At 36.7% G+C, this 14,359-nt stretch overlaps 1 protein-coding gene across 1 annotated transcript in view; it reads left to right on the top strand.

Moving 5' to 3' along the window:
* The window catches only part of SNX13 (sorting nexin 13), a 170,440-nt gene that overhangs the window by 65,773 nt on the left and 90,308 nt on the right, over nucleotides 1-14,359 (top strand). The window contains exons 6-8 of the mRNA XM_012659398.1: nucleotides 7,516-7,637; nucleotides 7,729-7,830; nucleotides 9,418-9,506. Coding sequence (XP_012514852.1) covers nucleotides 7,516-7,637; nucleotides 7,729-7,830; nucleotides 9,418-9,506 — 313 coding nt within the window. The remainder of the gene's footprint in view (nucleotides 1-7,515; nucleotides 7,638-7,728; nucleotides 7,831-9,417; nucleotides 9,507-14,359) is intronic.

The following is a 14,359-nucleotide window of genomic DNA, read 5'->3' as shown; positions in this document are numbered from 1 at the left end:
GTCTTCCTATTTGCATTGAATCTCCCTGGGGTCTGTTGAGCTTCTTGTACCTGTATATCTAAATTTTTAGCAAGGCCTGGAAAATTCTCCTCTATTAATTCTTCAAATAGCTTATCTAGCCTTTGAGTGTTTTCTTCTTCACCTTCCAGAACCCATATCACCCTCAGGTTCGGTTTTTTCACATAATCCCACATTTCTTGTAGGCTTATTTCTTTTCTCAATTTTCTGCTCGATTTCTGTGACTGACTTATTTAATTGGAAGGAGTTGTTTTCAATCTCTGAGATTCTTTCTTCTGTTTGATCTACCCTGTTCTTGAGACTTTCCATGGTGTTTTGTAGTTCCCTGTATAAGTCCTTTATTTCCAGGAGATCAGTTTGATTTTTCTTTAATATTTCAATTTCTTTAGTGAATTTTTCTTCTAAGTCCTGGATTTTTTTTGTGGTTTCTTTGTGTTGGTTATCCATTTTTTCTTGGATATCATTCAATTTCCTTGCAATCCATGTTTGAAATTCTTCTTCTGTCATTTTAGTGTTCTGAGTTTGGTTAATGTCCATTGCTGGGGAGCTGTTGTTCCTCCTTGGGGGTGTGCTTTCCGTTTGAGTCTTTATACTTCCAGAATTCTTTCGCTGGTTCCTTGCCATCTGGATCAGTTGTTCCTTCTTGCCTTTAAATTTTTGTTTGGATAATGACACGCCCTGTTTATTCTCTGAGCCAGTAGGTGGTGTTTGTGGGTGAGATTCGACCACACCCTTTATGATGAATCAGTAGATGCAGTAAAAGGGTGTGCAGGATGACCTCCCTGTCAGTAGGTGGCACTTGCAGGGAGGAGCGAGCTGCGGTGCTGTTTTTGGGTCCTGTAGCTAGCTCTTATTCCTCTAGAGAGGCCCTCTTGTGCCTCAGGTGGTGGGTGGGGCCCTGGGATTTCCAGGTGTGTCCTTATTCTCCATCTCAGTGGGGGGAGTGAGTCTGGGTGGGGCTGGGTTGGGTAAGCCTGCCCTCAGGCTCCACAACTGCTGTTAGCAGGGGTCAAAGTTCTGCTCTTTGTTTCTGTGCAGAGCTGCTGGGAGGGGCCGAAATGGCTCCACTCAGCTGAAAGTCTGGGCTTGGGGGCTGGGGCTGTCCAAGACCTGCACTCTGGAGCAGGTCTCGCTCCCTTCCACTCTCCCCCTCTCCGTGGCCTCTCCCAGGCCTCTTCCAGCAAGCAGGACCTCAGGCCGATGGATCTCCATTGGCTGTGACGTGAGCCGGGAGGTTCCCTACCCAGGATGGTAGCCTGAGCTATCCTTATTCTCCACCTCAGTGGGGGCAGGACAAGGAGTGAGTCTGGGTGGGGCTCGGTTGGGTAAGCCTGCCCTCAGGCTCCACAGCTGCTGTTAGCAGGGGCCAAAGGTCTGCTCTTTGTTTCTGTGCAAACCTGCTGGGAGGGGCTGAAATGGCTTCACTCAGCTGAAAGTCTGGGCATGGGGGCTTGGGCTGTCCAAGACCCGCACTCTGAAGCAGATCTCTCTCCCCTCCACCTTCCCCCTCTCCATGGTCTCTCCCAGGCCTCTGCCAGCAAGCGAGACCTCAGGCCGATGGATTTCACCTGGCTATGATGTGGTCTGGGAGGTTCCCAGCCCAGGATTGTAGCCTGAGCTGGGTGCACAGCCCTCTTTTGGGAGGAGGGTTGCCGCTCTGGCAAGCTGATCTGCCCCTGAAGGCACACACTCCTCAGTAGGCTTTTTCACAGATCTCTCTTCTGTGCCCTGTGGCAGTGCGATTGTGACCTTGGTATATGAGGTCTGGTCTGCAGGCCTGTCCCCTGGGCCCTGGAGATCAATCCCTGACCCTGCCAGGGGGAGGGGTGCTGGTCTTGAATCACCTACAGGGTGCTCAAGCTGGATCAATTTCACTCCACCTTGGGATTTGCCCCCCTCTCCTGGAGTCCCCAGGCAAGTAGCACCTGGGAGGGCTGGCAGGTAGGGAACTCGCAGTCTAAGTGCCCCTCAGTTTGCTGTAGGGCCCCAGAAGGAAAGGTCCTGTTCCTCGGAGATGCCTCTGTGTGATGGCTAAATTGTCTCTCTGGGCACCCACGGGTAGGGAGGGGGAAGGAGAGAATGGAGCACCATGGGGTCTGCTGCTAGGCTCGGGTCTGTGCCCGGGGAGGTGCCCCGAGGGGGCTGGGAGCCTGGCGCTGAGTCCTCAAGAGGCCACCGGTCACTGGCGGCAGCCGTCTCTGCGCTGGTGTCGGCAGGTCTCTCCAGCCGCTCAGGAGCCCGCCAGCAGTCCGAGATGCAAGGGAGGGGAAAGTTAACCTCTCTACCTACCCTTGGTCGCTGGTCTCCAAGCCTCTTGGGACCTTTCTCCTTCCAGTTCTCCTCTGCAGCGTCTTCCCGTGGAGTCTCCTGTAGTTTCAGGCACCCTTCCTTCCGACCCTCACCCGATCTATGTTTCTCTGCTAGCTTATTTTTTTCTCTTTCTTCTAAAATTCGTCTTTTTTGCAGAGACATTTTGACTGGCGGCTTTTCTTGTCTGCCATCTTGGCTCCTCCTGTTACTGTCTTTAAATAAGGTTTTAGTAATCATTTCTGTGGAAAATTTATGTGGCATCAGGACCGTAACATTTATTATAGGATTGTTTCTATGAGAAAAAGCAGGTTTTACTGTATTAATTTTGATATAAGATACCTTTTCCAGAAATGTATTCCGCCATGAATGTGAAAATTGCCTTTACTGCCACATGGTCACCCTCTTCCCTAGTCAGGCAAATCTACAGAATGACCTTTGCATATACGTACATGTGCATGTATATACACACACACATATATATCGCATACGCATTCTCCTCTTTACTCATTCCTGTATGCTTTCTTCTCCCATGTAAATCCTACTCATTCATCATTTAAGTGTAGCCACCTTAATGAAGCCTCTATAAATTACAGCATTATCAGTTAATCTCTACTTATTTGTATATGTGCTTCTTCAACAAAATTTTAAGCTATTTTTGAAATGGTACCAATTCTGTACTACTGTAGTGAAAGCTCTCTTAACTGATGTTTAGTTAGCCAGTGTTCTTCAGTCCCTTTGTATAATATAATGACTGATACCCCTAGCATTAAGGCTAGGCTAACAGACTACATTCTATTACTTTTGTCCACTTCTGTTTCCATCTTTTGAGTTTTAGGCTTATCAAAAGTCAGTTGTGTGTTGCCTGGGCCCCACCTCTGGAAAATCTGGTATAATTAATCTGTGGTGTGACTGAACATTGGTGATTTAAAGGAGAAGGATTATCAAAGTTGTATTTGTTTCTGAGCCTGTATATCCCAGTTATACTTTTTATCATAATCATATAGTTTAATTAAATCATAACTTAGATTGAAGAAATATGAATGTGGCAAGGTAGTTTCTATGAAAACTTAAGTTACTTGCTTTGGAATTACTCAAAGCTGGTTGAGGATTATAGTTGAATTATGTGTGTAGAATACAACTGTGAAATGTTGAGAGAAAGTCTTAAAGGACTGCATTCAGATTTGTTCAGAAATGTCTTTAGCTGTCATGCCATTTTAAAGAAACTGGAAACTATAGCTTTTGCGGTGTTGGAACGGTTTGTGGTTTATTCCAGATAGAAAGCACATTAATACCACTCAGTGGAACCTTAGTCAAAGAAAAGTTCTTAGTCCTACATCGAAAGATTTATATAATTTACATTAAAATGAAATACAGTTATGACTTCCTTTTTCGATAAAATATTTAGATATATCTATTGACCAATTACCACCTTTTTGTAAACTTGCTCCTTGTGTGTGTGTGTTGTTTTATTTAGTTAATATAATCAGACTCAAAGCTATAAGTGTCCTTAGAGAAAACAAACTTGGGAAGTGATGTGACTTGCTGAATTTCATAGCTGATGAAATGATGCATCTTTTACTCAAATCAAGGGCATCTGTGCCTGTCCGATGCTCTTTCCAGAAACATTTAATCGATTTTGTTATTGTTATATATTACTGATGATGAGCTGTTCACTACTTAGTATAGATGGAACAAGTGAGGCAATTGATACAATATTAATACCAGTCTCAGCTACATATTTGGGACACTCTTTGCCATTTTTAAGGCATTGGCATTAAGTAGCTTTGGGGCAAAAAGAGCTTCTCAGTACATGTTCTTTTTCAGCTCTTTAAGAAGTAAAGAAGCAGCTGTTGTATGTGCCTCATGTAGCCATTCTCCAAGCACCTGTTACAAACAGTGCTCTGACCCTGAAAGAGGAATCAATAAATCAGTACATATTGAGTACCTCCCAGTGTTCATTAGTTAGCCACCAGGGATACAACTGTGAATAAAACAGAACAATTGGTTTGGTGTGGTGGCACGTGTGTAGTCCCAGCCACTCGGGAGACTAAGACAGGAGTATTGCTTGAGCCCAGAGTTTGAGGCTGCTGTGTGTTGTGATTGCACCACTGCACTCCACCCTGGACAACATGGGGGACTCTGTCTTTTAAAAAACAAACAAACAACAGACACAGTTGATCCATACCTTCCCGAAAGTATTTAACTGCAAGTTGTAAGTATTATAAAAAGTTAAAAGTCTGGTACTATTGGAATATATAACTGGAGACCAGATCTAGTCTGAAGGAATAGTGGAGGGAGGTGGTCAATGAAGGCTGCCATGTGAAATTGTCGTTTAGATGAACTCTAAACAGTATAAGTGGGAATTGTCCAGTGAATGTGGGGGAGGGAAGGGAAATTTGTATAGAGTGGGCAGGGCTGAGCAATGTTGGCAGAGGGAATGGTCTGTCCAGAGGCACTGACGTAAGAAGGGGCATGTTTGAGTTTGTCAAGTGGAAAGAAAGCATGTGGATCTGCAGAACAGAGAAGGAAGAGGGTGAAATTGATGATGAGGAAAGAAGCAAGGGCTCAGGTATGCAAGATCTTGGAGAGTGTATTTGTGCTTAGCTCTAATGATAATGGGGAGTTACTGCAGGGGTTTTAAAGCTCTCATTTTATATTATCATTTTGTACATATATTTCTAAAAAGATAACTCTTCTCTATGGCAATTGGAATGGAGGGGAGACTGGAGTGGATGTGGGAGATGGATAAGCAGGATGGTGACGTTAGATATAAGGACAGGCAAAATTTATGTTTGGAGAGGTACATTTTATAGTTTTGCTTTGCATTTGTACTTTAATTAAAACTTCATTACTTGTTTGCATTCCTAGTTAACCTTAATTCTTTCCTGCAGTCATTCTGTCAAGATATTATAAGCTTCAGGGGCCTACTATAAATTTTATTAACTCAGGTTAGGGTTGGTTTTATCAGTTATTTTCTTGGTCACATTGGAAACATGCTCTCTTATTTTTAAATTTAAGAAATGACAGCTTATTAGTAATGATAATAAAATGAAAGTGTCGGTAATAAGATCCATTGTATAATATAATAACCCAAGTGTTTTTACTAGAATAGGAATCATGTGAAGGAATATTTTAAACAAAATGGAAAAGCTTTGACTGTGGGCATAATTTTAGAATAATTGATATTAAGAGCTCTAATAGAGAGGTATGTAGTGGATGTAATAGAAATGTGGCTATTACATAATTTAATGACTTTCTACAATTCATACTCACATTGCATTTATTGCATATTTACCATACACCATAATCTTACAAAGTAATTCACTGTCATCAAAGTATTTCCCAATTTTGTTAAGACAAACTACTGGAAATTATTAGTATATATTCTAATTTATAAATGGGAAGGCACATACTATTATTCTTCCTAATCTAGAAAGCTCCTTGAATTGAGATTTATATTATATTTGCATGTAGTCAATGGGAATGAGTCAAGCAGAAGGAAAATAATGACCTTGGGTAGAGATATAGAATACCTATTCTATTTCCCCCACCCTCAACATACATCTTTATTGAAAATATAAAACTATATTTGAAATTTTATGTATTCTCATTGCTTGGTAAATTTACTCATTTTAAATGTCATTACATCCTCTATAATGAATCAAGATGGGTTTAAAATGCCTTCTAAAATTGGTAAATTTTATTTTGAAAATTTCAGTAAATTAAATAGCACTGTACTATGAAACAGAACAGATGTAACTTGAAAAATTATATTTTCTGTTTTCTTCTAAATTTGTTAGAATGAAATTTTTATGGATTAAATGAGCTAATGGCAAAGGATTCTAGAGACTGCTAGTTTTAAGTTTTTATTTTAAGTTTTATGTTGAGACTGAATATTGTCACCAAGTTCAGTTATATGCTTATATGCATGGCTCTTATATTCTAAATAATGTTAATTAACTGGTCCTCAGATCCTTGAACTCAGAGATATCTTTTTATGTTGATTTGTTTTGGTATTCATGTACTTACAGTTCACTTTTCCTTTGCATATATACAACAAACCATAGTTTTCTCTGTAAAAAAAATTAGTATATGAGTGTAGCTTGTGTTTTTATTTGAAAACTGCCATCTGTTATTTTTTCAATGCCATCACCATCAATCACTGTAAAATTTCTTCTCAAAAAGTGGCAGCAATCAAGTCAACTTCTTCACTATATTTTTTTATTATACAAGTGTGAGTAATTATCATAATGAATTACGGTATACTTTTTTGGTTTCCCTATTGCCGAGCACCTTCATGAATGGACTCTGTTTTATACTCAATATGTTCCTAAAAGGGGGAATTAATTTTAGTACTATTTTAAGAAAAACAGCATTGGAAAAATGTTTATTCAAAAATATTACTCAGTCCAAGGAGTGATGTAAATTGTTTTTGTGTTACATATTCTATTTGTCATCTGTTTCACTGGTGTACTAAAAGCAGTGTTTCTTGAGGTTTGTTGCTTTTGAGATAGAGTACTAGATAACTTCGTAAAATTAGTAATCACCTCTTTCGTAGGTATTCTAAAGGCTTTTGTACACATGATATTTTACATCATTCTTTAAACCATTTCTGTGGGACGTTATTTCTAATGGTCATGTTTTTAAGTGCTAGTATATGCTGAAGTATATGATTTGCTAGTATATGCAAATCAGCCAGGTTCATACCAGAGGTATGTGCTTCAAAACTTGGGTTGTATAGCTAAAAAGAAGAATGTGGAGAATTCAGAAAGGGTTTAGAAGAAACCAAGAAATGTTTGAAACATGCCTAAAAGCAAGCAAAACTATTCTGCATCTCTTATGTATTCTTATGTTGGGGCTGAAAAATAGCGTGATATACCTGTTGTTAGACTCATTTCACATCTAATTAGAAAAAATTAATTTCTTTCCCTATTTAAGCATTTTGATAGTACTTTTAAGGTTTGGCACATAAAATAATTCAAATGAAATCATTAGACTTAGTGAAGTAGATTTGATATACTTTGGATTTTTTAAAACAGAGTGCTAAGATGTAATAATGAACAAAATCTAAGTATAAATTTGCAGTCTCTGATAATTATGTTGTCTGTCAGTAGTCATTAAAATGAACTTATTTTTTTTTTGCAAAGCATTTACATACTGCTTTTTATGTAATATGTTTTGTATAAGGTCAAAAGAAATAGACTGGCAACCTTATTTTACTACACGCATTGTAGATGATTTTGGCACACATCTACGTGTATTCAGAAAAGCTCAGCAGAAAATAACAGAGAAAGATGATCAAGTAAAAGGTAATGTCTTTATTCCATTTGAAAATTAGTATTTAAAAATCTGTTTTCCTTTATCATTTTGTATATCTTGAATTGTTTTTTTCTTTGCTAGGTACAGCAGAAGATCTTATAGATACCTTCTTTGAAGTTGAAGTTGAAATGGAGAAGGAAGTTTGCCGTGATCTAGTGTGCACTTCTCCCAAAGATGAAGAAGGTTTTCTTTTCATTATAACTCTTTCGAGTATAGTAACTGTTTAGAGACAAGTTAGGAGAACCAGTGAACAAATCTAAGGATAAAATTATTGTTATATAGGACAGGGTAGCATAGTAAAGGCACAATTTATTTTAATTTTTAGCTATTTAAGGTAGAAGTTAGATTCTTTTTCTCTTTTCAAGGTTATCTTTAAAAATTAACCTATCTTCTTTTAAAATATAGCAAGCACAAACATTCTACAATTGAAAATTTACATTCTTGATCTATAGTAATTTCTCTTCCCCTTGAATTTATTATTTCTATTTTAAGAGTATACCTGCTACCCTAAAATATTTTCTAGGAAAATGATTATAATGATTTCAAGTAAAATTTATAAATTTGAATGGACTTGTCTTAATTGTAGGAGTTCAGATAGGAGTTCAGACCAGACAAATTTTAGCGAGGATGTTGTCTTTTCCCAGTTTATAAGTTTTTGTTAATTTGCACATTTTAAAATTAACAGTAGCATATTATTCCCAGGAAGTGTCAGCATAGGAGCAACTACAGAAAAGCTTTTTTAGTTGTGGACATTGTTTTCTTAGACTTTGAAATGTGTTAAACTTTTTTATTTCCTTTGCCTTTACTTTCTTCTTTTTCCTTTTTTTTCTTTTTACATTTATTATGCACTTCAGTTTTTCACTGCTGGTTCATTAGCACTGTTGTGAAATACAAGTGACCTTTGAACAATGAGGGGGTTGGGGGTGCCGACCCCTGTTCAGACAAAAATCTGTATATAAATTGTGACTCCCCAAAAACTCAACTACTAATAGCTTACTGCTGATTGGAAGCCTTACTGGTAATGTAAACATAAACATATGTTTATTAACATAAACAGACTAATATCTATGCATATTTTATGCATTCATGACATACTTTTTCTTAATTTTTCAATATTTCTAGACTATGCAATTCATTTGTGAGTTTTTTCAAGTTGTCACAAATCTCCAGCGAATTTTCCAGTATTGGAAAAAATCCATGTATAAGTGGACCTGAGCAGTTCTGACCCGTTGTTGTTCAAGGGTCAACTGTAATAACTAAGAATGTAAGAAATAGATACAGTGATGTGGAGTGCTTTTATGTGAGTTGAGCTCTCTTAAGTCACTAAAATAGAAGAGCATGCTCTCTTTTCCTTTGTTATTGCCTACTGAGATAGTAGAAGTTTTTTCTTGAAATAAGAATTACAAGTATATTTTTAATATGCAAATAACTTTTAAGTATGCAAAAATAATTAATTCGTGGTAGAAGTGCAAAATACATGGTACATCTAAAACAGTTTTGCGGAAAAACACTTTCATAATTGAAGTTTTTTATGATGAAAAAAACTGGTTAGAACAGCAGAATTAAAAAAATATTAGTTCGGTTACTGAATAGTTATGTAGAGACCAACGATGGAATTTTTAATGAACACTGATATATACTGATTACTAAATAATAAGCCAGTGTAACTAGGAAACTGCTTATTTTTGCCTTTCTTATGTATCTTATATCAAGAATAGGTGGAGAATTTATATTTTATAATGTTATTATAGCTACTTTTTCTGTTTTTAGGATTCCTAAGGGATTTGTGTGAAGTCTTATTGTATTTATTGCTACCTCCTGGAGATTTCCAGAACAAGATCATGCGATACTTTGTCAGGGTAAGCTTAAACTCATTCCAAATAATGGCTGTAAAGAAACTTGGAGCAGTAGTTCTCAAAATTTTTGGTCTCAAGACCCTCTTACACTCTTTTTTTTTTTTTTTTTTTTTATTTCAGGGTGTTATGAGGGCACAAACATTATGGTTACACTCTTAAAAATTATTAAAGACTTCAAAGAGCTTTTGTTTATGTGGGTTTTCTTTATAATATTTATGTATTGTAAATGAAAACTAAGAAATGTTTAAAATATGAGGATACCCATATTAGCTGATAGATCGATGATATTAATATCATTATACTATCATATACCTCTTGTAAATCTCACTGTATGCTCATGAGAGAATGAAACAGTAAATAATGTCTTAGTATTATTATGAGGATGATTTTGATGCAAACCTCCTGAAAGGGTCTTAGGAACCTCCCTCTAATCCTGTAGAGGTCCTTGGCCAATACTTTGAGAACTGTTTAACTTAGAGTTAGTGCTTGGATTTTACGTTATAACAGAAGCATGCTTTAAATTTTCTTTACTGTAGCTTTACTGAAATTAGGCTAGATAAAAATAATATTTCTTAAGAAAATTGGGCAGTTAAGATTTTGCTTTTTATAATTGGGAAATTAATGTCAGATGAGAACAGTAGTTTTGGATTCTATTCCCTAAGTATAAAACTTCAGAGTAAAACTCTGTATAGGAATATTAAGTAATAACATTTGTCTTTGGCTGCTGGTTATGATTGTGAAATGGTAGCTACATTAGACCATATCCTAGTGCAATGGATAAAATGAAAGTTTTGAATTTTCCTAAAAATGAAAGCTTATGATCTCTTTAGTCTATCCTGCAAAACAGATACCAATTTCTGAGGTGTGATTTTATACTTTTATATTAGTGTTTAAGAAATACTGTATAATTTCCTAACATGTACCTAGCTTGAGTTCAGTGTACTTCTCAGGTATGTTAATGGTACTTTTGTGAAATGGGTAGAAAGTGCTTAGTTTTGATTAGAAGAGTCTGATAGTTTATATATTGTTAAGGCCAATTATTTGGGCTACTCATTTTCAAGGGTGGTAAACCTGGCATGTCTGTCACTAGAATCACATCTGCCACTGAAGGAAGATATTACTAATCAGGTGTAGCACTCACTCATGCTGAGTATCCATTTGGCATAAGATTCTGCCTACATGGTACTCTACAGCTACCATTACATGGTATCTCAGCAGCATTTCACATGGTTTGCCATCTTTTCCTTCTTGAGACTTTATCTTTTCTTTGCTTCCATGTCACTGCTCTCCTGATTTTTCTCTTCCTTTTGTCTCCATTTTAGTTACATTTATACTCTTTCACTCCTCTTCTGCTTAACTTTTACGTCTTCAATCCTAGGCAATCTTCTTGCGCACCCATTCCTGTGGCTTTAAGTACCGTCAAAATGCTAATGGGTTCCAAATTTATAGCTTTAGTGCAGACTTCCCTTCTGAGCTCCAGGTTACTCTTACCAGCTGCCTAGTTGAAAATGCCACTTGAGTTACTCACAACCCTTTTAAACTTAAATGTCCAAAATGGAAGTCTTACTCTTGCTTCCATATCCTGTCTGCCTTTTAGTCTTTTCTCCATTCCAGTATATGCAAATTTTTCAAATCTCAAGTCCTTCTAGAGGCTTACAAAGTCCCATGTGGCTTGGCTTTGTTCCCTCTCTAGCTGTCACGCCATGCAATATTAAGGAAAACCAGAGCTAGACAGTAGTTAAAGTGGTAAAAACATATTTTATTCAGGAACTATAGCAAAAGGAGAAAAGAGACCTCAATATAGAACTGGACTCAATTCCAAATACAGCAAGAACAAGTGAGGATTTATAGCCAAGGGACAGGTTGGGGATTAGAGATTAGAAAATAAGGGCAAATGTCAAGGGAAAGGGGAAATTCTGGCTAAACAGACTTTAATCGGATTCTTGTTGAAGACAGGCCAAGAAGATCAGATACCAAGGGTGGAGGTATGAGGAATTTGATCAGATATCCAGGGGAGGGGAGTTCTGGCTAAACCCATTTGACAGTATTCTTGCTAAGACTGTGCAATGCAGAGATGGACACGCATGGAAGCCCAAAGATGAAGGCCTAATTGGGAAGAGGATTCAGAGGAGCCTAACTAAAATTTGGTCAAGGATACAGTCTTTTTCAACAGTCACTATACTCTAGCTACACTGGCTTTTATTCCTTGAAGTTTCATTTTCCTCCTCCCTATGGGACTGTCTCATACACTTTTTTTTTCCCTGCTCAAAATGCTTCCCCTTACTCTCTTGGCTAAATTATATTCATTCCTCATATTTCACTTAATGCCACTTCCTCAGAGATGCCTCCCTGACCACCTAATCTAAAGCCCCTGATAATTCCCTATTATTGTAAGTAGTTCCCAGTTGTTTTCCTTCTTAGCATTTAGTATGTTTTAAAACAGTAATTTGGATGTGTTTACTTACTTGGTGCCTCTTTCTCCCAAATGAACTGTAAGTCCAGTGAGGACAGGGACCATATCAGTATTTATCATAATTAGATACTTAGTGGTTAACATAATACCTGGCTCCAAGCAGGTGCTCAATGAGAGAATCAATTTTAATGCAAAAGGAGACACATTTGCCCTCTTGGTGGATGTGGTGCACATGCTACTGCAGCTCCTTGGGGATTTCATTGATTCCTAAGTGCCACGAAGCTCTGCCTTGTTATTTGAGGTTGTTGTTTAAAATAAGTAGGATTTTAATGAGCAAATATGGTTTGCATAGATTTCTCTTTCAGGCCAGTATTTCATTTTTTTTGGTTGAATCTAATTGAGTGAAGGTAATTATAGAATGTGTATTCAGCAAATCAGTTTTTCTTTTAATTTGATAGAAATCCTTTGTCAGTTTTCTTTTGTCTGTAATTAAATCCAAGTTTTCCCAAAAGGCATTTTTGTTTAGATTCGAGTTCTTTTCTTTGTATGGATCCTTTGTGTAGATTGTACAAATTACAGTATTTGAGATAATTGCTATTTAACTGCCTCTACTTTCTTGCCATTGTTATGTTTTATTCATTTAAAGATTCATGGTATCAGTGACTTTGTATCTCATAGGCTCCCATATTTGACAAAACTTTCTTGTAGAATTGGGGGCTCTTAAAGTAGGAATTACATGGAAATGGCTGCCTACTTTGGGATATTTAGAGCTTTCACTAGGACCTGTTTAGGAATTGTTGAGTTCTGTGGTTAGCCCTTGACTAACCACACTCCTTTATGAAACAAATTAAGAGATCAAAGTATTTATTTTCTAAATTGACTATTTTCAAATTGACTAATTGCTTTAAGAAGAAACACAAAATTTTCTCAAAATTATTCCCCATGTGTTTTTTTTCTCATTTTGAAAAGAAACTTTGGAAAAATATGTTTGTGTGTTCGAATTTTCTCCTTACAAAGTACATTTTAAAATTTGAACACAGGTGGCCAGAGACATAATTTGAAGAAGGAATTACATAAATATAATTTTTAAGAAGTTAGAGACTAAAACTAACCTTGAAAGAAGCAATTTCTTGTAATTTGGGACTGTGAAGTGTCTCCAAAGACATTTCAAAAAATTACTGGTGCCTCCATTAGTGCCTTTTGGAGATACTAATTCATCATGGGGTACCATTCAATAGTTGTCAGAGATGTGTACAGCTTACAAAAGTAGAATTATGTAAAATATTTTTCTAAAGGAAAATAAAGACCACCTTCTATGAACTTATACCAGAAAATAGCCCAGATAAATTACAGATCTGGGAAGAAGGAATAAATAAATTGGTCATCCTTTGCCTATTAACCTTATTGTTTTTTAGCCTCTGCAGTATTCTTAAGAAATGAGGTTTTATAAATTTGGATATCACAGGTATCTAGGAATGAAGGATAATACTAGGTGAAAACATTGTATTTATAGAATCAGTACTAAATTCTTAGTTTCTTTCTTTTGATTCATTTATCAAATACCTGCCATGTTTAAAACGATGACTTTGAGAAGATAGAGAGAGGTAAATATTTTTGAAGATAGGTAAATCAATAAATCAGATGACTAATCCCACTTACATACAGGTGGTTCTTATATAGTTGTGGTCTATTAGAGAAATATAAGACATATATTATAATTATGTAGAAAATACCAAGTGATAAATGCTGTAAATATAGACCACAAATGTATTTTAAGCATGTAAGTGAAAAAGTGTCCACCCTGGAATGATCAGGGTTTATTTAGTAGGGTAATTGACTCTGCAGTCAGTTTTTAAAGGAAGGGCAGAATTTTAATAGGTAGGAACATAAATAACTGCAAAAAATGGGAAAGTGTAGAGAATGGTGAGTAGATTGTATTAACATTATTAATTTTTAACATTTTTATTAGGAAAATATTCAAACACAAAAACATAGAGAATAATACAGTAGATGTTTATATATCAACACCCCACATTTAACCAATGTTAATATCTTACTGTAGTTGCTGTTTCCACCCTTGAAGTAACCACAGTTCTAAAATTGAAGTGTATCTTTCTATTTGCTTTTGTTTTTATACTTTTAATATAGATCTATGAATCCATAAACACCTCTAGTCTGTTTTGCCTTTTTAAAATGGATATTAATACTAAAGTACTTAGAGATATCCTTTTCTTTTTTGAGACAGAGTCTTGCTCTGTTGCCTGGGCTGAAGTTCAGTACTGTCATCTTAGCTCACTGTAACCTCAAACTCCTGTACTCAAGTGATCCTCTTGCCTCAGCCTCTCCTAAGTAGCAGGAACAACAAGCATACAGCACCACACCCTGCTATTTTTCTATTTTTGTAGAGACAGGGTCTCACTATGTTGCCCACGCTTAGCTCACC

The sequence above is a fragment of the Propithecus coquereli genome, unplaced genomic scaffold, assembly GCF_000956105.1.
Source record: "Propithecus coquereli isolate 6110/MARCELLA unplaced genomic scaffold, Pcoq_1.0 Scaffold61, whole genome shotgun sequence".
In the NCBI taxonomy this organism is placed as follows: Eukaryota; Metazoa; Chordata; class Mammalia; order Primates; family Indriidae; genus Propithecus; species Propithecus coquereli.
The sequence above is the reverse complement of the archived record's forward strand: the minus strand, read 5'-3'. Positions and strand labels throughout refer to the sequence as shown.